This window comes from Pteropus alecto, unplaced genomic scaffold (genome assembly GCF_000325575.1).
Source record: "Pteropus alecto unplaced genomic scaffold, ASM32557v1 scaffold3, whole genome shotgun sequence".
Taxonomy (NCBI): Eukaryota; Metazoa; Chordata; class Mammalia; order Chiroptera; family Pteropodidae; genus Pteropus; species Pteropus alecto.
The window spans coordinates 66,894,504-66,920,426 of record NW_006442484.1 but is presented as its reverse complement, the minus strand read 5'-3'; the positions used below and the strand labels follow the sequence as shown (position 1 = coordinate 66,920,426).

General features: G+C 36.4%; 1 protein-coding gene across 1 annotated transcript in view; it reads right to left on the bottom strand.

The window, feature by feature from the left end:
* Window positions 1–25,923, bottom strand: part of PARD3B (par-3 family cell polarity regulator beta) — a 905,664-nt gene that overhangs the window by 350,561 nt on the left and 529,180 nt on the right. Inside the window, exons 13-15 of the mRNA XM_025039317.1 lie at window positions 16,852–17,022; window positions 12,487–12,619; window positions 5,679–5,778 (exon numbers count right to left, since the gene is read on the bottom strand). Coding sequence (XP_024895085.1) covers window positions 5,679–5,778; window positions 12,487–12,619; window positions 16,852–17,022 — 404 coding nt within the window. The remainder of the gene's footprint in view (window positions 1–5,678; window positions 5,779–12,486; window positions 12,620–16,851; window positions 17,023–25,923) is intronic.

Below are 25,923 nucleotides of genomic sequence, written 5' to 3'. Positions count from 1 at the left end.
TTAACAATTTCCTTGACTTGTTTTTTCAGCCTCTCAATAGGCTTGTGACCAAGAGCCTTTCTCTGCTCCTATTTAGAAGGGTAACGTGGTGTGATGGTTAGGGCCCTGGACTTGACAGTGAAATGTCAGGGTCCATTCCTTCAGTTTTCTAGTACATAAAATGGATAGTAATAATAATAGAACTTTATAAATTTCATTAAGTTGTTGTAAGAATTAAATAAATTAAGATTTGTTAAATACTGACTCTAGTGCCTAGCACGGAGAGTTCAATAAGTGAGCTATTGAACCTTATCTTTATTTCTGTAGGTTAGAGTGGTCTTTGAATAAGAAGAGCCTGAGGCACTCTCTCCAGTGAAGAAATTATACTTGTTTTCACAAAAATTTTTCAAGAAGTTTAAATCTACTCTTTAGAATTATAGCTGTTTTCTTTTCTTATTTGTTTGTTTGGTTTTTTTTTTTTTTTTTTGCTTCTTTCTTATTGTCTGGCTACATTCTCAATGGATAAAGCCACTGATATATAAAAAGGATTAGCTGTAGTATCAAGTGATGGTGAAATATGCCAACTGTGAACAAAAATCCTTGACCTACTAATGCTATTGATCTAGCATAATAGCAACACTCTAATTGTTTCGGCCCATTTTAAGGATGAATTCTGAGATACTACTGTGAACATGAGCTTCTCCTTGAGACTTGATGTTTGGAAGCACTTGCCTTTAAATGTGTTATCTGACCTTTATTTGCACTTAGTTCTTCATCTTTTGATCTCTTGTGATGATGTGGTTTTAGTGTCAGAAAGACTCATGGCCTTCATAGAATCACAGACTTTAAGAGCCAGAAGGCATTAAAGGTCACCACATCTAACTCTTCATCTTATAGATAAGACACGGAGGCCTAATAAGAGGATGATGTTCCAAGGTCATACACAACAGCTGGCCAGTGGCAAAGCCAGGACCAGAACTGTGGGGTCTTGAACTTTTCTCTCAGGGCCACAAGAACTTTTGGTGAGTAAGCCTGGGGCACAGGTTATTGCTGATCTTGAATCCACAGAAATCAAAACTTTCCCTGTTAGTGTAGATTTGCTCACTCTATTATTCTGCTTACATTTTAGGTTAGCTTTTGTTTCAATAGAGTGGTGTGTATCATGAAATAAATGAAAACCAAAGAGTCAATCAAAACAGATGCCATATGTTATAATGAAAGCCTTTAGGGAGGAGGTTTAGAACTAACATGAATATTCCTCATTAAAGCTTAGGTGACACTGCATTTAAAGTCCTCTGCTCAAGGCAGACTATGGGAATCTACCCAAATGAGTAACATACTGGTTAACCCGCTTCACCATCTTAGACGACTTTACCAAACCAGGCATTAGTTGACAAATTAAGAATAAGAACTCAAGTTTCCAGACTCTTGGGAAACAATTATTTCCATCTCGAAAAAGAAAAAACAAACAAAAGCATACACACAAGGTGGCAATGCCACTTGATGCAATAACATCAAGTAGATCTCTCTAAATAAATAAAAAGCTGCTTTATACATACACATGTAACAAATACTCATACATATGTAGCATATCTACATATATGCCTGAATGTGTCCATTAAATTAATCAATACTGATATACAAATCTGCTACCATTGTTTTGAATGTGACCAAGGGTCCGCTTTGAAAACCTTCCATAGAAGGATCCTTCTTGCAACAGTACAAAATAGAAATAAGGCAAAATAAAGTTGATATCAGATTAGTAGGTATTTAAGAAGGGCAGTAAACATAATATGAGACATTATGGGATTAAAGGCATTGTGAGCATATAATGCACTTAGATAATGAGTGTAGTATTGGATTAGTTAATGTGAAAATATTTTAAACATGTAAGTTAGGTTAGTAAAATAGTTTGCAATTTTATGCTACATATTGAAAGTTTCCGAAGTGAGAGAGTGACACAGTGATTAACTATAAAATGTGCCATATTTTAATGTTGAAGGGAGTTAGCATGGCTGAGTGGTCTGCAGTGGATACTGTGAGAGGCTGGAAGTTGACAGCGGGCCAAAGACATGTCTTAGATAAAGGCTGTGTTTTCAGCATGAACAACCAGGGAATCTATCAAATAGAAATGATACTCAATGTCAAATTATGCTGCATAATGAATAAATAAGGGTAGCATGAAACATATGCCAGTGTCCAGAATGTGGTGACAAATCAGGAATGTGAAAGACATATAAAATCCAGCCATGAATGTTCAAGAACTGTCTGAAATAAAAGCAGGGGAGGAAGATTTCGAGGGGCTTGCAAAAAAAAAATTATGTCTGAAGTCTCAGGTGTCAATGAATAGGCTTCAACAATTGGCTACTGTGAGTGAGAGTAGATGCAGGTCATGTGTGTGTGTCTGCGTGTGTGTGTGTGCATGTGTGAATGTGAGCAAGCAAGCGAGAGAAATGAGAGAACCAAAAGGGAGAGACTTATGAACATGTAGAGAATAACCAAATATTGTCTAAACTGTTAATAAGATTCAACAATATTCTGTCTGCTGTTAATTTGCCTTAAAGTGTCCCTAAGATATCACAATAGAAAATATATTTCCGTTATGTTTATTTACTTTTTTATTTGGACATACATATTATAAACTTTTATTTAATAATCATTGACATAACAGTGCAAATAAGTTCAGTAAATTCCTGATTTAATTTTGATTCAAAGTACAGGAATCAAGTTTGCTACAATTTGTTTTATTCCTCATGCAATACAGTTTTCTGCTTCATAAAACTGGCTCCATCACTAAAGCACCACTTTTCCTTTTTAGAGGATTTTTAACTATTTTCTGTTTGTTTGTTTTTTGAAAGATAGGACAGCCTCCCAGCCTCCTTTGCTCAGCCATCCATACTTCCTCAAGTTTCACACATCCAACCCCACTGCTGCTGGTCACCTAGGCAACACAGCAGCTTGCAGGATGGAGCAGGTTACCGGATCCCAGGAGGGAGAGAGTTTCGAAGCTTTAGATTTGTTCTTTCTACCTCAAAAATGTATTTGGTTCTGTCCTTTCCTCTCCAGCTATGCTGCAGCTCTCTTCATTCAAGCCCTTCTTTTGCCTGTCCCCATACTGATATCCTTGTCTATGGCTTCCTCCCTCCACTCATCCTCCACAACAGAACTCTGCTCAACTTGATATGTCAAGGCTTGAAACCCCTCAATACTTCTCCACTGCTCTCTGGAGAAGCATGGCGCTCATGGAGTATGGCAGACAATGCCCTTCTCATTGATTCTCCCCTCAAAGAGCATATGCTTCAGGCATACTGAACACACTTTGCATTTCCCTCTCCCATCGCTTGGTTTTCCTAACCTCAGTTGCCATTCCCACCACTTCTCTGCCCAGTAAGCTCCTTTCTGCTCCTCAAGGAACTGCTTCAACACTACTTCTCCTGTAAAACATTCCTTGATACCTGCAGGCAAGAGTCAGTGGCTCATTCCTCAGGGCTCCAGCGTTTTGTATCTAATGCTCAGCAGGCTGCTTCCTAATCATCTGTGTGTCTGTCTCCTCAAGAGGAGACTGAATTCCTTGTGGGCAGGGATGCTTTCCAGTTCGTCTGAGTACTTTCTGCAGTGCCTAGCTCAGAGTTCCAGAAATGCCTCTGAATAGATGAGTGAGGGACTAAATGACTCAATCGAATACTATAAAGTAGGAAAGAAAAATAAAACCTGAGAAAATGACATACTATAGATTGAAAGGAGATTATTGTTGGTATTTAATCAGTAAAGTGGTGAGAACAGAAAGCCTAAACACAAGCGGTTAGGAAGGAAGATGCGGGAAAGGAAATGGAAGTTACCATATCAAACCATGTAACGAAGACTGACAGCAGTGAGGGCCAATATAAGCTGTTTTTCAAGATCATGCAGGAAAGAGCTTTACTGAAAATGAAAGGAAAAAAAAAATCTGTGGAAACACTGAAGCACTCAAAAAGGCAGTTGCTAATTCGTAGCAGTTCTATCTCTGTGACATCTCCGAACTGCCTCTCTCCCTGAAGGTTTCTCATCTGAAAGCTCCTCCCCACCCTCCACAGCACACGTTCTCAGTACCTTTCACTGCGGTTGCCTCAGAAGGTATCTAAAGTCTCTGGCTTCCAGTAGATATTAACCTGTCTCCATTTACTTAAACCATGTTACACACAACTGAAACCTGGGTCATCTCATGCTACTGTCTGCTGAAACCCTACAGTAAGATTCTACTATCGAATTAACAAAATCTGTAGTTCTTATTCTTGTACCTGGCTTTACTGTCTGGCCAATCAGTCATGATACAAATTGCACAAATGAACTTACTTTCTTACCTCTGTTTTTGAAATTCTACCCTTTCCTGTCTTTGAAATTCCCTTCCTTCCTGGGCTCATCTCATGTCCATCTCCTATCCGTAGTTTATGGTTCAGCTCATATGCTACTTTTTCCACAATGTTTTCCCTGCTTCTCTATCTGGAAGCATTCTCCCCACCTTAGACATCCAGACATTTTGTCTACACCCATCTGAACCTTGCGTTCTAGCTGTTACTTTTACCTACTAGTCTACCATCTTCTTGAGGGTAGGGTTTACATCTGATTCACCTTTGCACTATCCCAACAGTTTGGCACATAGACACAGGATAAATGCTAAAGTAGAATACATAAAATTATTTTTTAAATGGATATTTTAATGCCACCAATCTGCCAACTTTGATTCAGGAGGCACGCAAAGGAAAAGAATGAACAAAATTACATATATCCAGAATTTCTTTCAAGAAACCCCCAGAGATACTGATCTAGAATGTTACTGTGATTATCAATCTCGCTCATGAAACTGCATTTGAGTAAGATACCTGACTTCAAAAATGTAGGAATTAGACATAGCTAAATATATGTAAACTTCCAGCTAATAAAGTTAGCTGTCTTCTTGTTGTGTTGCATTATTTTTAGCAGATTGTAGTAAAAAGTATAATAGGAATAACACTAGATTGCTGCAAGAAAAATGAAAAAATTTCACAGCATTATCATGGGACATAGAATGGAATAAAACACAGTTTTTAACAGCCATAATAAATACAGAAAATAGCAAAGGAGCAATTTAATGATTTTTAAAACTCATCAGAAGAACAAAATCTATGAATTCCACTAGTCGAATGGTGTGTATGCTTAGTAAATCTCTTTCTTTCTCATGCTTGTGTGAGTCTAAAAAATATTGATTTCTTTGGTTTCTATTACAGAATGGATATAAGACTGGGCACTCTTTTCAATATTTTAGATTATATATGGTGCTGCTTTAATTTTTAGATTCCATTAACTTTCTTGGAACAGCTATTTTTAAAATATCTTTAAGGTTTGCCAATTACAAATGAAGGAGAAAAACCTAAGCTATATGTCTTCTTAGTTTTGTTTTATACTTTCCCATATAACTTTTCTTTGAGTTCTACTGTTCTAGTTTTTAACTTGGTAAAAGAAAATTCAACAATTTTCCTAAATATTTCATAATAAATGATGAAAAACCCCAGGAAGCAAAATATGGACCATTTAAGCTATTAACGCTGAGCAGCTTTCAGTGTAAAAGAAATAGGTACTACGAGATTTCCATTCTGGAAAGAAAGAAAGGTAAAATAAGGTTGCTGGGTTTTCCCAGGAAAACCATAACAAGGAACATTTATGATCTATCATTTTATCAGTACCTGTGGCTGTAATCTTCAAGGCCCAATTCCAGAATGGGATGTGGTGGTGGAGAAGGTGGTACTTCGCTCTCAGCCCATTCGTCACTGGGAAGCAGTGGCTCTATAAAAAGAAAACAAATGAAGCTGTAGTAAACTGGAGGCGAAATCGTTCAGTGCCTGGTTTTGTTTCAGTCCATCTCTCAGACACAATTTTCACCAACATATAAACCAACCTTGAAATAAATAAGTCCTCGTATGGAACCAAAGGACTCATATGAGAGCTAATGCAGCCTATGTGAAGAAATCTAAGCCTGCTAATATGTTTTTATGCTGGTGACTTGCTGGCAACCTCTGGCAAGTCCATACATCTTGACTGCCTTTTCCAACCTAGGAGAGGGTGACATATATTCATTACCTGTGATTTGTGGAATATTAACAAAGCTATTTCTTTTATGACAACCTTTTTGTAAACAAGACTCTATAATGAATGCTCTGGATTATACGGTGATTTAAACATTTGCCTTAGTAACAAAAAGTACTTAAAAAATCATGAGACAGTATATCTACTCACCATTTAGACATAGTAGAGGAAAAAAATACTCTTTTTGCCTGTTTTGCAATGGAAACCTCTGGCTTTGGGGTCTTGAGAGCAAAAGACAAAAGTCTGAATCCTTGTCTTCCCACCAACTAAGAAATGCATATGTTTTCAATCTATTCTATATGAAAATATAGACATGTATCCTAAATACTACTACAACTAATAAGAAATAAGGTTTGTTGAGAACTATTTGTGTACTACACATTGTACTAAACATTATGTAAGTCATGTCATTTAATGCTCATCATTAATGACAGTATTAATTAATATATAGAAAGCATTAGAGAGCATCCTGGTTAAGAGTATGATCTGTGGAACAAGAATGCATGTTTCAATCATGGCTCCTAATGCTATGTAAACTCAGGCAAACTGTTCAACTTCTTTAAACCTTGGTTTTTAAATCTACAAAGTGGGGATAAGAATACCCTTATTGAAGGAGTATAAAGATTATATAAAACGGTGCATTTTAAAGCTGTGATTTATAAATGCCAAGTGCTAATAAGTGAGTACAGAATTATTATTCTATACATCATAAACTCTACTGTGTATCTATTATAGTGATATATTTGGTAAAAAGTGGACCCTATTTGTCCTTGATTTCTGGGGCAAGAAAAAAGTCTCTCTGCCCTTGAAAAATGCTACTATTAAGAGAACCTCCTTTGACTTGCCCCCATGTCAAGTTTGCTGGTTAATTTTAATATGTCGAATTGTCTGGGGCATGTGGTACCCAAATACTTGGTCACACATTATTCTGGGTGTTTCTGTGAGATTTTTTGGAGAATGAGCTTAATAATTAGACCAGTAGACAGAGTAAAGAAGATTGCCCTAATGTGGGTAGACCTCATCCAATCAGTTGAAGGTCTGATAGAGTAAAATGCCTAACCCTCCTTTGAGAAGAAGAGAATTCTTCTTGCCTAACTTCCATCGAACAGAGACATCAGCTTTTTTTTTCCTGCCCTCAGGCTAAAATGAAATATCAGCATTTCCTAGGTTTTGAGACTTCTGGCCTTAAGACTGGAACTATATCATTGGCTCTCCTGAGACTCCAGCTTGCCGAATCTTCCTGCATTGGTTCTATTTCTCTGGAGAACCCTGATATAGGCAAGAATTTGCTCCAAGCATTCCTCAAGGGACTGGTATAAAACAAAGGCAACTCTTTAGTAGTGCTAACATGTCCCTAGGAATGAGGCTCAAACCAGGAATCTGATAAGATGACCAGGGTACAGAAGCACGATGAGCAAAGGTAGCCAGCACTGTCCCCATGCACTGACTCCCTCCCCCAGTAATCTATTGGTTTGGTAATATGGTAGCTGTCAGGCAGTCAGAGACTTGCTGAGAGAAACAGCAGAAGGACGACAATGTAAATTTGGGACCAGGGACATACTGGGACATCTTTTCTGCTAGCTCTAATCTCGCTACTCTCAACTTCTCAGTCCATCTGCCACAGTGGTGGTAATCATAGCTGTGCTCATGTAATTTGCCCACTCAGAAACATTTCAGTTGAACACAATTAACTACGGAATAAAAGGTCTGTGTCCCTGGAACCTTCTCCACCTTCTCCCCTTTTTCCATCTATCAGTTATAAGCACAGGTGGAAAAGGCTCTAGAAGATGGCCCAGCTACCAGTGGAAGAGACCCAGGTCCTCAATCATTGCATGGAGTGCAGACCCCTTCCTCCTACTGCCAAACCTCGCTGGGCTGTAATATGAGTAGGAAATATATTTTCACTGCCCTTATCCACTGACATTTTGGGTTTATCTATTAATATTATGGAAAATAATTCCTGGATAACATTTATCATATGCTGTCTATGCAATGAGCTACCTATTGATCTATTATCTATTTATCTATGTTTATTACTCTTACTGGACTATAGGTAATTTCCTTCTTGTCTTCCTCTTTCTGCTCTCCCTCTTCTTCAGCATCTTCTCTGCCTACGGCAAGTTTTATTACAATCATTAACTTTAATTTTTATTTCACTCACATGAATAATCTATGTGTTTTTAAAGTAGCGATAGAAACAGAAGGTAAATACTTTTGTTGACTATCCTTGGTACATTTTTAAACAACATATTCAGATGCTATAAAGGATAAATATATTTTTCTCTGGGTCCAAATACCTTTGTTAAACCCTATACCAGTCCAAAAATCTAGAATTGTTATCTTTTATAAATAATATTTTTGAATTTCATTGAACACAAATAAGTCTTGATGGTCATTTATTCTATACATATTCTTGTGAATGTTTACAATGCAACCTCTAGTTACTACTCTATTGATGACCAAATGACCCTTATTTTTTATCAACATCTTTTATTGTTGTTACTTGATTTACAGATTCCATCCTACCAGGGCCAGATCATTAAAAAAAAAAAAAAAAGTGTGTGCGTGGGGGGGAGATTGTGACTTCAGACAAGGGCTCAGCAAGCTATGGCCTTGGTCCAAAGTGGCCCACCATCTATGTTTCATTAAATGCCCATTCATGTATGTACTGTCTGTGGCTGCTTTTGCACAAGACTAGCAGAGTTAAGGAGTGGCAACAGAGATCCTATGGCCCGCAAAGTCTAAAATATTTACTGTTTGGCCCTTCGAAGGCAATGTTTGCGGACCCCTGCTTTAGACTTTTCTTGAGGACAGCATTGTATTCATCTTTGCATCCCTGATAGTGTGTTCTGCACAATGAAGGTATCAATAAACATCAGTCAAATTGAAAAGTATAATTCAATTTCTGATCACCACTGCACGGTTTGTGCCTTACATGCTATGGAGGGGTCAAGACAGGCTGGTTTCCAAGAGGAGACGTGTTAGGAATAATTATACTATTATGCGTCACCTCAAAGGATCCCAGGGAACATGGATATAGTGGGACAGGACATAGAACCAAAACGTTTGATTTGGGGTTGGGATGAAAGGTTTAAAGGAGATAGCAGGTGATCGTGGGCAGACTTGGGAGCAATGGGTGACTGAGGCGGAGGCTGGGGTGCACTTGAGCTGACAGGGCAGGTAAGCAGGAGTAGGGCACAAAAGGGGAGATGAAAGCTATGAAAGGAGGGGTAATAACAAACCAGAGGCAAACTGCGCTTAAGCTATTACTTGGCCTGAAGTGAGATCTGCCAGCAAGATTCCTCAGGAAATAGTGTTGGTAGACTTCGTTACCATTCAAATGCTTAATAGGATTTCATAGCAAACCCCTGGGACACAACCTCCATCCTTATTACCATCTTGGAGTACCACACTTATTTCACTGTGGGCATTGCTAGCAATTCTACAACACAAATGTGAATTTCATGGTGTTACAATTTCTACAAACGTTAGTTCTTAAAATGTCTTTTCTGTGTAACAGCTTGTCAGGAATATGTATGTATAAAAAAAAAACGTGGAACTGTGGGTGGTATGTACTGTTATTACAAAAATAGATGGAACACAGCATATCAACATTGGATTTTTAAATATACAAAGGAAAGGAAAAAAGGGAAGAAAAAAAGTTAATGTTTTGGCTGTAACGGTTCCTCTTCTCACTAGACATTACATTTTGTCAAGTCGATTTTGTTTTTCTAAACGAGTTCCTTAAAAAATTTGGTGGTGGTAAGTCAATACTTACTCAGGTTTCATGAGTCTTAGTGGCCTACTGCCAACTCACGTGTATTTGAGACTCAGGAACTCTTAATGGTTCTCGAAATTTTAAATGTTATTAATATTACAAAGAGGTGATGATCATAATATTCTCTGACACCATGTTTATAAATTCTGTTATTTATATATATTTATATCTAAGTCAATAAGCTTATATAAAAAGTAAGAGAATTATATCTATTGGACTCTTTCTTACAATTAAAATTCATTGAGTCTATGCTTTGACAGGTCTAATTCTGAGTATTTTATCGCATCCACAGAGAAATAATATTTCCTATGCTTTATAAAAAATAAAGTTTATTGAAGTCACTTCTTGAAAGAACTTAATTTTTAACATTAACTTTAGAAAATTGAGATGTGGAGAGGAAGAGTAGTAGGAACACTGTAGGTAGCTGATCTGCGTGGTTTTTGCACTGGCGTAAAAGTTGTTCTTTCTGGATCTATGTCACTGGAGGAAGAGGACAGAAAGAAGCTCCCAGTGGCTGTCCACGGCCACTTGTGTCTAAAAGACTCTAATTGTTCAGTGGAAATACAAAATCTAAACATCCTATTGAAGTTCCAAAATACATTACATTTCGTTTTTAGTATGTGTTTTGAGTGGGCTTATTTAAATTTCTTTTCTGGGTGTAGTTTTATACTTTACGTAGTTTTATAGTTTCCTCATTTTAGCCTTTGTTATCCTTCCTAGAGATATTACCAATTTCCTTGAGTATCTCAATGTCCTCTAAAAATACACTGTGTAATTATCACTTCAGCATCAATTGTTTATAGGTAAAGATACTGAAACAAGATAGGAGGTAACATGCCCAGTATTCCTTTGGATGTCACTGATATAGTTAGGAATAAAATTCTGAACTTGAATTGTCACCAGACCACATGTTGACTGAGAATTAAATACCAATCAAATTATGTAAAGATTAGATATTTTAATATAAATGCCAATGTTTTGATTATTATATAGGCATAGTAGAGAGAAGGCTGTTCTAGTCTGTGAAAACTTGCTGTTCCTACTGTAGACTCTCCTGCTATTAGGACTTAAGGTCTCAGAAGGAGATCTAGCTTTGTTAAGAAAAATTTTAATTTTTTTTTTAAGAAGAAAAGAAGAGGCATACTGAGTATTTCTTTATCTGATACAACGTAAAGTCAGCTTCTAATGGACATTCTTAGTATCAAGTGAAAGGACTTCAACGGTTTCAAGGGATCGATGTAGGACAGGGACCATGCTGTGTGATTCAGGGAATGAACTTGAGTCAGAGAGATAGGAGCTGAATCCGGGTTCTGCATGGATCAAATATGTATGTGGTCTTTGGTTAATAATTTACTCTCTCTGACTTTCTATTTCTTCATCTGTAAAACGAGAATAATAATATTACACACTTCGAGTGTGCATGTAAATTGCTTAACACAGTATCTGACAGACAGTAAACACTTAATAAATGGTCACAGCTGTTGTACTACTCTTACTAAAATGGAGGAATTCAGAGGAAAAAACAACATCCCATTCTGATGAAACAATTTAATCTACAGGAACCTCAGATTTACAAATCCGTTCTGATGGAGTGATCTCAGAGTTTAGAAATCGTTCCCACATAGTTAAATTTTGCTAACATCTTAGGTATAAATAAGGAATTGATTACATAAACAGTACCTCTATTCAATAGCATACTTATATGACTACTGAATGTGATGCTGTAGAATACTTACTGACATAGTAAGACGTTCATAATGTGTTATTAATTTAAAAAGCAATTTCCTAAACATTATATATAGTATATTTCATTTTCTCTTCACTTTATATACACATATTTGAAGAAAATACTTGAAATTTATACATAAAAATGTTATTGATTAGTACCTTTGATAGAATTATCAGTAATATTAGACTTTCTTTTTGTTGTTTTCCTCCAAATTTTTTGTAATGACTATGTATTACTTTTACAATACAAAAACTAAAGTTATTTAAGAAGGGAGATGAAGGAAAATAAAATAATTTTCTTGGTGACCTAAAGTATAATTTTTGAAAAACAAAGGAGAATACCCAAGCTTTTTACATCTAGAGCTTTACTAGAAATGTGATCCAGGTGAAGACGATGATGAGGGAAGGAGCACAGCGAGACCATAACAAGAACATTCCGACTGTCACCTAGTGCTCTTGGTTTGTGGTAGGGACCACACTCTGAGAACCAAGCATATACCTGTGAATCATGTTATGACCATTTTACCATATTAGTCCACACACAGTTTTTTTTAAAGTTTATTAGTTATTTATACTTCTTAATTTCCAATATTAAAAGATTGTTTAAAAAATAACAGTTTGTCATTTTGTTTCTCCAGTCATGGTTTGTTTTATACATAAGCCTTTATGTTTGGAGCATCAAGCATAGAACTGTCACTTAAACTGGAAGCCATGCCAGGAATCCACTTCCCAACCTCTGAGTCAGCTCTCCTACCTATTTCTCAGTGTTCATGACTCTGAGTAACAAAGTCTGTACTTAGTTTAATTACCTCTCCTTTGTTTCTATTTTTTAAAAATAAAAACACACTCATGTTTTTTTTCTTTTACATCATTGCAGTGGATGAAAATGGAAAGACCCTTACCTCTCTGTTTGTCTTGTGGACTGTAAGTCCCAAACGGATGCAATGTACTGTTATCATTCTTCCTGGAGGTGGTTACAGCATTTTGACAGTTCTCAAAGCATGATTTAGAAAATGCCCCATATTCTGCAGGCTCCTAAGGGATAAAAATAAAAATTGCATTTGCTTTTCTAATATGTTCCAACTTGATCACTGGGAGCAAAGGAAAAGAATGATCAGTTTATGAATAATCTGTCAAGAGTCTACTGCATATAAATCCTCAATTGTGGAAAATCAAAATGGCCCTATCAGTTAAAACATTTTTGAATATGAAATAAAAAATACTGACAATGTGGTGCTAAGGCTTAAGAGTGCTAAGAGCCAACACAAAGAAGGATTAACTTTATTATTTTTTTCCCTCACTTACAACTGGCTTCTTCCAAATTTTCTTCCATCTGGGAGTACAGCTTGTGGCAGTGTCGACACAAGAATACAGTTCATGCCAAGGGGGTTTCTGTGCCAACCAGCTGGTTCCTCTCTCTCTCCCTCGGTGACTAAGTGCATATGCTCTAGGACAAGTCAGAACCCAAGCAGGCTTGCCACGGAAATGCCATGAGGGTGTCCCACTACAGACACTGGGTCTTTTTGGCCAGGAGCTAAAACAAACTGCTGTGACCATGACAGACAGTGGTTCTCCTGAGATATCTTTCTCATTTTTTTCTTTGTTTTCCATTCCTATTTGGATTTTGACAGTCTGTAAACAAATTCACAGTTTCCTTAAAACTGCTGTATCCAGGATAACACGCCCACAAGCCATGTTTCACAGGCGTGGGTGAGATAATAGGAGGGGGCGGATTAGAGAGAGCTATTTGTTCAAGAGGATTGGGGTGCAGAGAACCCGGTTTTGCTCTTGCTCATATTATGTGTCTTCCTAAAAGCTTTCAAGGAAGACATGTGGAGGCTATCTCATGGCTGTGCCCTTGACCAGTTGCGAGAGGAACATATCACTAACAGAAACAGAGATCTGATCCCCAAAGCTCTTTCCTTCTGAGAAAAGCATCTGGCCCAAACAATCATTTGATTTATACTTTCCTCTTTAGTTACACAACTCGGTATCCTTCTAGCTAAACAAAATATTTAAAATATTCAATTTATGCATTCTTAACAATTAAAATGTTTTCAGCTGCTGAAGGTCCTTTAGCTTTTTGTCAAGGCTTATAATGCTTTTTTCACATCCGATGTTTTCATACCCTTCGCTTCTGTACTGCTAGTCAAACCAATGCTGGTACTCAGGCAAATGACTTACAAATTAAAGCTGGAATCCTGGCAGCAGGAGAGGTAGGACTTACCTGGCTCAGCCTTGTGCTCTGATTTAACAACAAGAACAACAAAATTTTTTTTCTGCTTTCCCAGCTCTTTGATAAATGACACAATCGATATCCCAACATCTGATCGGTAACCAGCCTAATTAAAGTATTCGGCCTGTAAAATAGAGCTGTCGTGGAGCCCTCCATTAGTGTCCTGGCCAATAAAAAATATAATGGATTTTAAAACATATTCTGCTTCTACCAAGATGGGCCTTCAGCAGTGAGAGAAATGTTTTGGGAAAGAGGGAAAAAAAAAACAGGTCATAACCCATTTTTTAATACCGAGTCTCCAGGCTCAAATAGAATTACAATTGAACCTCAAGCTCATCCTTTGAAAAACATGTTTCTGTTTAAAATGATTTTGATTCAATCAAGGGCTCATTATGTATTCTTCAGGAGGTCCTCATCAAAACTGTTTACGTATCTTGTACAGCTGGGTAATGTGGGAAAACACCCCAACAACTATATATTTTGACTTTTCTTAAGTAGCTTCTTCAATTTTTTTATATCAATATAAGGATCAAGTAACCATTTTGGTATTCTTGCCAAGTCTAACTAATTGATTTGCCTGAACATATGAACACTGCTGAGACCTTTTTCTAGGTTACGGATGCTTTTTTATGGTACCTAAGGGTGACTGCTGTTGCACAGGAGAATATACTGAAAACATGAGCACATAACATAAGCTTTGACTTATTAAAACACAGAATTGGGAGATCAAATAGTTGCAGTTTTTTTTTCCAATTTAATAAACATTAGTGTACATTAGGCTGATGTCTTTATAAGAAAAAAATGCTCTTTAATCTATATGGGTAGCACAGAGATTCTCAATAGCTGAGAAAGTCAAATGCCTGCTTATCCCCCAAGGAAAGCATGTAAATATTAAAAACAACAACAACAACAACAACAAACAACTAAGAATGGATCTTGTTTAAATGTTCTCATAAAAATTGCTTTTTGTTCCATTTCTTATTCCCAATTGATTCCCTAGTGAACTATATTAACAAGATATTTCTGAGAATGGCAACACACTGAAAGTTTAGTACTTTCTTTTGATGGTATAACTGCCAACCCACCCCAGAGTGTGAGAATTAAAATAAAAAAACCCTGTAATAAAGGAGAATGAAAATGATAAAATGTCTCGACTAGATGAGCCACAACACAGAACACTTATCCACTAAGCATTCATATGTTTTAGAGAAAGACATGAAATTAGGGAAGATGAGAGGTGGGGGGATAACTAGCTCTTAACAACCATATTCAATTTTTTTTCTGGCTCACTGCACAGATATGGTATTCTACAGCAGTGTCCTCTAGACTTTTCTATTAGTTGAGGTATCTTTGTCCCAATATATCTTAAGTGAGATCAAATACCCAGATGCACAGATAAGCCATCCTTCACACCCATCTCCAACAACTGGGTTCCATAAAGTCCTAGGACTCTAGAGTAAGAACCAAATGAAACCAGAAGGGAGCCAATTCTCTCATAGATGGAAGCAATAAATAAGGGTTTTATAACTATGTACATAAGTAAAATCCATTAAATATTCATGGAAGCCTCTCTGTCACTTAAGCAGACACAAATGTTGAAATCGAGTTGGCTCATTATATATAGTCTCCAGTAATTGGCCAATTTACATTTATTTAACATTTACAAGGTTATATAAAGACGAATGAAAAGGTACCGTTACTCCTTTCCAATAGCTGATAATATAGCAAAGTATGTTACAGTTTATGTTTACTACTTCAGCTTACTCTCTCAGGTGAAGTAGGTCTCAGATGCAACTTTTATTCATTCAACAATATTTGTTGTCTATGATATGCTGGGAAATGAGGATACATTGAGAGATGAAACAGAGAACAGTATCTGTCATCTACAAGTACCAAGCACTCAACTATGTCTACCTTTGCATAGCCAGAAAATGGCCAACCTGGGATTTTAACTCAAGCAATCCAAAACTCTGGGGCCCCAGCATTTAACTACTATGAACCCCAACTATCTTCTACTCTTGATAATTTGAAAATTCTTATATATTTTTTATTTTTAAGTTGAACTTATTATTAAAACCAATATTTTATATTAGTGTGTTTTTAAAAGTATTCTATTTTAATTTTGCATGTTATTGTATTACACGAACATTATCTGTCCTTAGAGAATATATGTGAGATTTGTTCGTGTTTTTCTTAACCCTTAACTACCATCAAATTTTTTCTTCTTGTCTTTTCTTAAAAGGACTTTAATGGGCATTTAATAATTATTCTTCATATAGAAAATAATGTTAATATAATTTTATAATGTGCTATGTAATTGTATAATTATATAATATAAATATAATAATATAATTGTGAGTGAAATGTTTAGAGATATGAGCATTCAATAATATTTTATGCTTATACTTCATGTATAAGTAAAAATATTCTTTATATAAAAATCTGTAAAGAAATCATGATAAAAATTACAAGAATATTTAATTAAAAAACATTTATTATTTAATAACATGAAGCAAGCAGCTTGCTTAATAGATCAAATTTTAAGATAGTTAAGTCCCAGTTCTAGACTATTCATGTGCACATTATGGGGAGAATATAGACAGCTGTCTGCATTATAATGATCTTTATATTGAGCACTATACATATCTGATTAAGAAATATCTAAGGTATAGACACTGCTAACATGTCAATCAAAAAGTATACAAAGATATTACAGACTTAATAATTTATCATGTGAATAAAACCTTATTCATAAAGTCCAGTGCTCTAGAAATTTCTGGGGAAAAAACTAGACAATATGGATCTGTTGTTACATTTGATAAATTACTTATTTTATATGCATATTTTTACACCTTCTAGTTATGCCTAAAATATACAACCACCTGCTCATCACATAAATCCATCAGAACCCTTCTGGGGCATATTTTTCCAATTTCAGAATTCATATGAGTCTACCATACTAGTGATGAAAATCTGCATATTCATGTGGCCACTTCGGCAATTTTCTGAGGGAAATAAAGATTTGCATCACCTCCATCGGTCTCTCTGGCCTCCTCAGAATCACCAGCTGGATCATCCCTCGTATGTTTCCTTCCATGGACATCGATCGCCTAAGTGTTTCCATAGCTTCGTGGTTGGACTTTCCCAAAAGAGATTCCCCATTAACTGCAATCAGCTGGTCATTCATCCGCAGACGGCCATCCTAAGGCAGAGGAAAGAAAAATAGCATTAAACAAAGAAAAGAGTGGCGATGACATGTGGCTGTTTCAGGGGAAAGTTTCAAGTTTAAATATGAAAAACAAAACAAAACAAAACAAAACAAAAAACCTCAGCTATTAGGAATGATTTATTTTCTATGGCAGAAAAAGGTTTTGGAGCTTAACAAATAGTCACAAATATAAATAATAATGAATAATGTGAAAGTGTTTTTTAGAAATCTTAGGTCCTGAGATAGAATAATTTTGACATTTGTATAACGTCTCTTACCTAAATCTTTGGCAAGTATACTAACCCGGTCTGATTCTGCCATTTGCTCTGGCAGAGACCAGGAAAGGGGATTTGGATATAAAAGGAAGTAGTCATATGGCTCGAAACAAGGGTTTTCATTTTCAGGCAGAGAGAGACATCATGCTTAAATATTGTGTTCTTGACAGTGGTAATGTGTCTCCTGATAACATTGCTACCTCTACTGAGTAGTGTTGAATAAAAAATTCTCATGTAATTTTCTCTAACACAACCAAAAAGTTTCCAGTCTGCTAGTGTGCAAAAGAACACAGAGGTATGCAGTGAAGGACCAATTTTCTATGATAGCTTCTGGTAGAAAAGCTTGAGAAAGAGAATTTGAGTCAAGCTTTTTGCAAGGAGGTTATGACTGATGAGGACTTTTACTCAGAACCTCTAGGAAAGAACAGAACTTCAGGGTGTGGACAGGCAGTCCAGACTCTACTCTAACTCAATTCTAGGCATGTCACCTTCAGCCAGAAGTCTTTCACAAGCTGGAGTCTTGCAGTAGCTAACAAATTGGGATGCCAGTTCTGCCAACAAAAAATTTTAAAGCGACTGTGGTGCATGTGCCCAACAGGTAGCCTGGAGAGAAAAATGCTTAAAATATTGACAGTAAGATAAGGGACATTATGTCTTAAACCTGTTTTACACTAAGGTACAAAGTTCTTGCTATGAGGCACAGATGTAACTTTAGGAATGTTATGCTGCTGCTGCTAAGAAATTTAATGGAAATAACAGTAGGTGTGTATAAAAATTTACCTTCCATCAATTATCTCAAGTGATTCTCATAGAACTCAAGAAGTTAGATTAATGTTTCTATTCACATTTTTATAGATAAGGAAACGGAGGCAGGCAGGGAAGTAATGTAACTTGGCCTAGGTCACAGACGCAAGTCAGAGACAAATCGACTCAAGTTCAGGTTTTCTGAACCCTGTCTCTTTAGTCTCTACAAAAACTTCCTTGTTACTCCTCTCTAGACAACAGTTGTGCAACACTAAAGTAGGGGGAAAATATGAAAGAGTATTTGTGGTTAAAAGTATCTAGGATCCATGTTCAATTTAACAGAATGAAATGCAAAAGAAAAATGATCCTTAAGAAAGTAGAAAACCAGACATACAGTGGACAATAGGACCAACCACACAGCTTTGAGAGAGAAATCCTGTGGACACGTGGATAAGCTTTGACTAATGCAGTGGCAGAAGGTTGGAGGAAGTTCTTCTGCTGACAGCAGGGAAAAAAGCGGGTGGTGAGAGCTGCTATGGGGAGCAAATGTCCACGTGGAGATTCACTGCTGGAGGGTGTCTTGGCTACCTAGAATTCCGGAGACCACCCAAAGGAGCATAAGCCCACTCGATGGAGAAACTGAGATGGCAAGGCAATGAGCTCAACAGAGAAAAGTGGAAAATTAGAGCTGTAAAATGTCTGAGTGGACTGCCTCAGCAGAGCATAATGTTCCCTTCCTTCTTGTTTTCCCACTCCACTTAACCTTTACCCTAACTTGGAACAAATCTGGAAAGGAGATTTATAGGAAAGGTCAAACAAGAAAGAAACCTCTTATAATATTATTGACTATATTTCCTATGCTATACTTTATAATACTGTACTAACTAATATATGATGCCAGGTGGGTTCGAGACTTATCAGGGGGATCGCCTATAAATTGCATAATGTCTAACCATGCTATACACCTAAAACTAATATGAAATAATATTAAATGTCAATTGTAATTGAAAAAATGACATAAAAAAATCTCTTCATTTCTCTTATCTAATTTTGAATGAGGTACATAAGAATAAGAGTAAAGTTACTGGAAATGGGGCTAAAAACAACCTTAGTGATTTAGTCCCATGAAGTGAGACAAAACTCAAGAAATTATTCTATTTTCGCATTTAATGAAAAGAGGGCGATTGGGCTGAATCTTGAGAATATGGTTAGGAGGGTCACTAAAAACCTTTTTAGGATGACTGGAGACAGATGTGTGGTTTTTAAATAGCTGGAGGAAGCAAAAGGGTTGGATCAAGATCCTAGCTCTGTAACAGGAAATGAGGTCGAGTGTTGGATTTGTAGAGGCTTAGTTTCGGCAGGACACCTCATCCTCTACAACAGGAAGAAGAAAGATAAAAATTGAAACTTTATGAATATTTCTAGAATGGAGGGAATGAAATCTGAGCGAGATCCCACCTAGTGAACCTTCTCTGTGAAGTATAGGACAAGGTCCGCGTGAAGATAAACCAAGAGAAAAGCAGATGTAAAAAGAATATTTTTACATCATAAACAGGTATTAAGGACAAACTTTTATTTTCAGCTACCTTCCAAGTCTCAAGCATGCAGAACTACACTGAAGTAGAACATGTTTGCTTTCTCCAAGTACCAAACAAAGAGGCAGGTCAGGTCACCCCAGGGCAGCTGGAATTTTTTTTTTGAAGACATTCGCATTCATCATAAGCATCACTGGAGAGCTGTGGGTGCAATAAAAAGACACAGACTCGCATTTTCAGGCTTGGCTAGTCTGTTGCTATTGGTGTGTGCTCTTTTTTTTAATAAGATAAATGGTGGGTAATTTCCTTAATGGCGATGCCAGTAAGCACCATGTTGTCCTAACATTTAGAATATAATCACAGAATTTAGAGCTGGAAAAGTCCTTAGTGATCATCTTGTCCAACCTCTTCTGTGTACAGATAAATAATGTGATGTCCAAAGAGGGTGAGAAACAATTTATTGAACGCCTCTTAAGAGAAGCCACTTCCGCATAGATTAGGATACGGTCAGCTAGTTAAGGTCAAAGCTGGATCAAAATAGCCCAAGTCCTGACTTCTCAGCACTCCCTAGGCACTAACCATTCTGTCTTCTAAAAAGATGACAACGCCTAATCCCTAAGGGAGTAATGCTTCATGAAAAAAAAGGCTTTTGAAACTAGAGAGGACAGTATGTTACCAGAGATTTCCTGGAAGAGAACCTTATATAAAAGCCGGTCAGAGGACAAAAGATGTGAAGACAGGAGAGGGTGTTGGGGGATGGAGAGCAAGGAAGTGAACTAGAAGAGGGAGGAAAACCTGTCTACTTATCTAGCTATCTAGACATGCATATCTAGGTTTAGTCTTGATCTAAAATGCAGTTGATTCAAATAAGAACTCACCAACTACCCCTCACAACTGTGTATGTCCATTCTGCTTTGGAACATTTTTAACAAGTAGATTTTTACAGTTTTATTTTTTTCTATTAATATTATGTTTAAGTAAATACTTAGGCATGAGAATGCTAACTCTCAATTGATTTTATATATGGCAATTTGACTATCCAGGGATATTGCTCAGTAATTTTAGGGTATTTATTTCATTATAATCTGGCCCATGCTTACATTGTTAAAGAAAAAAAAAAATCCCTTTCTGTTGTGGACTGAGTGTTTGCATGTTGAGATCTTAATGTCCAAAGTGAGGTTATTAGGAGAATGGAGCCCTCAGGAATGCGATTAACGTCCTCATGAAAGGTCTGGGAGAGAGCTCCCATGCCCCACCTGACAGGTGAGGTTCCATCAAGATGTCCACCTTATCCGTCCATCAGCCTGAAGGGGGCTCTTACCAGATATCAAATCTGCTGGTGCCTTATCTTAGACTTCCGACTCCAGAATCGTGAGAAATAAATTTCTGTGGTTTTTAAGCCACCCAGTCTATGGTAATTTGTCATGGCAAAGCAGACTAAGGCACCTTCCTTCCTACTTTACTGGTTTCAGACTCCAGATCAAAATGACAGCAACTACACACCTCATCTCTGACAAACTCATAACCAATTCTATCCATCTTCAGTGTAGGAGGGAGCAGAGGAAGTTCCCAAAGAGGAAGGGAAAAAGAGGAAAGAGAATAGAGTAAAGATAAGAAGTAACTTCCTCAGGGCACTTTTGGACAAATAAAAACTGCTATGAGATTTAGAATTTCTTCACGTTCTGGGATGCTTCAAATTGTCTCATCAGGCCTAACCTGGTTCTAATGCAGGAAAAAGGTGGACTGGAAAACACAATGTTTGAGTATTATATCTTCCTTTTACTGAATATCTAATAAAGGCCAGTCCTTGTGCAAATATTTTGCATATGTTCTCTCATTCATTTCTTACAAAAACTCTGGGATGGATATATATCCTTCTGCTATTTAAGAGGTATAAAAATGGAGGCTCAGAGAAATTAAGTCAAAGAATACTAGCATGACCAGGTCTTCATGTGTCTGAGTCAGACATATACCCATCATGCTATGTTTCTTCTAAAATCAGAGTTCTAGAGATGATTAAAGGTACAATTATTAATAACAGTTATTATTAATGAGTTTCTATTTTGTGTAGTCATTGTGCTAAACCTTTTATGTGCACTAGACAATTTAATTCCGACAACAATCCTATACATTGGGGACTATAGCCCCATTTTATAAAAAAGAAACCAAGTATCACGCGAGTTAAGTGCATTATTACAAGTCACATGTCTAAAAGCAGATTTGAACTAGGTCTGGGTCACTCTGAAGTCCATGTTTCAACCACTTTGTGACTGATCCTTGTCCTTTATGGGTTCTTAGACTCTTCTGAGAATCTAATAAATGCTGCAGATTCTCCTTCTTAAAAGTAAATATTTACGCAAGCGTTTCTCCACAGCTGCACATTTGGACCAGATAACTCTTTGTAGTGGGGGGTAGTTAGGAGGATGTTTCAAGTGCCCACTGAAGCATATCCATGATTTCCAGGGGGTCCGGTGCCCTTGTAGTTCAGCCCCATTCAATGGTGCCTGGGTACGACTTCTGCCATGATTACTGGTGACATTGCATAGCTTAATCCATGTTTTTGGGCCAATTACTTATGAGGCCCTTTTACTTCTAAAATTCTCATGAATACAGAGGGGAGAGGGAAAAAAAAGGCCATGGTAGAGAACGAGCCTCTGCAAAACAGGAGACAAGCATGAGAGAGTGGGCTGGCTTTCCCAGGGGTAGCTGGCTAGGGCCCAAAGCCAGTCCGCATTAGGCCATGGTGTTGAGAGGATTAATCATGACCAGATGTCAGCTCCTGCCTCTGCATGTTTCTAAAGGGGCCCTCGTTGAAGTCTTCTGGGGTGTTATCAACACCAAGGGCCCAAACCCGAAGCCTGGCTTCATTTTGCAAAGCAGGATTTCCCTGCAGTGAGGTAGGACTCTAGGTAGATGGCTCCTATAGAGGTAGAGGACTGTCCTGAATAAAACTGTCTCAAGGCCTTAAAATCACTCCATATCAACATCAGCCTACAGTATTTTTTTGGGGAAAAAAAAAAATTCGACCTAGGAAAAAAGCTTGCATTCCAGATTGAAATCATTGAACTTCACTTAAAAAGAGTAGCAATGAAAGGAATAGAGTAAATAGAGATTTTAAAGTACAGATTTTAAAACAGATGGTGAATAAAGAAGGTTGGTAAGAGCAGACACATGTAAATTCTTGTCTTGAAGAGTACCTACCTATGTCAGTGTTTTACAACGTCTGCCCTAACACAATTCCTACCAATATGAATGGTGGCATTCTTCCCCAATCAGAGCTCTGTTTTCTGGAGATAGAAAATTGCATTCTGGTGCACACACCATGGTGACTTGCCCCACATTCTTCCTTCTGTCCAAAATGTCCTTTGTATTCCTGCTCACCTGATGAATATCTATTCATCCTTCCTAATAAGGCCCAGCAACTGCCTTTCATTCATAGTTTTCTGCATAGGCAGAATTAATTGCTTCATCATCTCGATGCCCATGATACTTTTATTTTTGTCTACCATAACCCTTATCATATTAGAGCTTTTATATATTTAATTTATTATGCTACCACCTCCCTAGATTATAGAATGAGTCCTCTTATGTTTCCTGCCTCCATTCTATTATATATTACATAACTCACTGCAGATGTTCAAAAAATGCTTGCTAAGTTGAGTCACTTGAGAAATATTTCATTCAGGTGCTTTGGGCCTGGTGTAAGTTTCAAGTACAACAGACAAATCGTTTAATTTACAAACTGCAGGTATTCAAGATTCGTGAATCCAGGCTGGCGTGGATACAACCAGCACATGTTCTGAGAAACTTTCTAGTTCTAAATGTGAAGCCTGATTACTTTCTGTGAACTGGCCCAATATTCTGTTGTTCAGTTACTGTAAAATTTTAAATTTATTTATTGAATGTAGCCTCACTTCATTTCTATGCAGCAAACCAGTGAAGTTCTAGCAACATACCATTTACTCAGCACCTGTGGCATATAAGACTTATTTTTTTAAAGACAACCAGAGTATTTTTATAGTATCATAATATACATAATCAAACCACTCTGACATGTTTTCAAAATGTATTATAATTCTTTCCATTTTAAACACCTTCTGGAAGCATAATGGGCATAGATAAATATTTGTAACTTATAGCTTTTATTGTAGTCATTAGTGACTCTTATAATTTCCCCAGCAATAAGTTTCAGAAGCACAGACAGATTCATCACAAATATTCACTGGCCTATTATGCAGTAATAGCATTCTGTACTTGTTTTATAATGTTTCTGTCTTCTGTCATTTCAGTTTCCTCTCCATCCCTTCCTATCTCCTTCCTGATTTTCTGTTTGAAGTTTACTTTGGCTTAGAAAACTGGATAATGAAAAGCTTACTAAAGCATATGTGTTGTACACGAATCAAGAAGATTCTGCATGAATGCCAAACTGCATTAGAATTTCAGAGGTCTCTTCAACTTATTTACTGAAAGATGAAAAAATAAACTATGCTCTTGTTTGTGCTATGATTATTAAAAGTCTGGTCACTAGAAAAATGGGTCCAACGCAAGATATCTAGGACAAAACTCTGAGCACATTATAAATATGCCTATAAATACTTATCATGAAGGTGAATATAACTTTCAGGCTAAAGACATTATTTTCAGAGTCAAAGTATCATCATCATGGGATATCAACTTTTGTAGATTATAATTTCCTTTTCGATTAGGTCTACCAGCTCAACCCTTCTCAGACAATCATGGAGTCCGAAATATACATCAAATTGAGGTAGAATTCCAAAATGTTATCCAACATGGTATAAATTTACTTCTTATTTGCATATCTATGTATGAAATAAAAAAATGTGAAAGTGATAAATATGGGTAAGAAAAGTAATGATTGATGCTAGTGATGTGGGATTTTACAAGTAAGGTTATATTATATCTTTATAAAATAAAATAGTTACTATTGCAGAAAATTCATATAGTCAGGCTTCTCATTTATGGGAATGTTATATACTAACAATCTGTTAGTATATACTAACAGATTGTTAGTATATAATCTGTTAGCATATAACATAATGCAATCTGTTAGTATATAACATAATGCATATAGTATATAACATTATATGTTAGTATATATATTAAATGTTACATACTAACATTTTTGGTTTTTCTTAAAGAAGATTGGTTAAAAATAATTGGTATAACATAAATGATCAGACTGTATGGTCTTTTTGTCAAAGATAAAAAACTGAAAGACATGACTCCTGGTAATGATCTTTACGGTTTTCTACCAGTAGAAAACATTACCAAATTTAAAGAAAATGAATAGTTGAAGAAATCATTTAACATTAGTGTTCCTTAAAATGCTGTCCCTTTTATCTCCCTTTGAATTCATTAATTCTAGATCTGTCACATGATTTATAGGTACCAGCACTGACGGTGGTGGAAATTAGTCACACTGGGAACTCCTTCTGGACTCCTGTTAAGAGCTTGGATGCTATTAAATGTTCCCATTATGAAGAGACCTGAAGATTCAGAAGCACCATGGTCCCTGAAATTCTAGAACTGTGTAGTCTCTCCTCAAATTCATATTTTAGTCATTTTAAAAATAGGATATTGCTTATATTATATAAAACTTTTTCTTTTACCAATTACTAAATAGTGTAGATTATGAAATTCTGCATCTCTCAGAGGGAAGTATTCCAAATTTACTAAGCACACAGGAATCGAATCACTTAAATTATGCCTATTTCATATTCTGAGTGCATGCATTTGCAATTAGCAATGTCAGGCATTTTTCTTTCATTTAATTTCATCATCATCAAGTAGTATTTATTAAGCACAAACCCGGCTAATTAATTTTCTAGAAAATAACAGGTATTCTTAAATTCATTCTCTCTATTTAAGAGCTCTTAAATAATCTACCTGATACATGACATTTTTCCCCTTAGCAAAAATTGTCTTTGAATTTTACTTTTTACCTAATTATTTCAAGGTTTCCACAGGACACATTCTAGTCCCAAAGTCAGTATATTTAAAAAAAAAAAAAAAATCATTCAGAATTGGTAAAACAGACTCCCTGAGGTTTCTGTTCTTACTACAGCATGTTAGTATTCTACTTTAGTTTTTAAAACTACCACTATTCTAGTTATACATTTTTTTTTTCTAAAAATGATTCAGTTTTAAGGTTAAAAAAATAGAATTTCAAGACTGTGTGTGATTCTCCAGAGAAAAGGAAAAGCTAATGTTTATGTGGATTTTGGGAAAAGAGATAATTTTTTCGAAGTATTTTTTTTCTATCTGCAAGAAAGACAATTTTTTTTTTCATTTAACAGTGACAGTACTACATTCATTTTAAA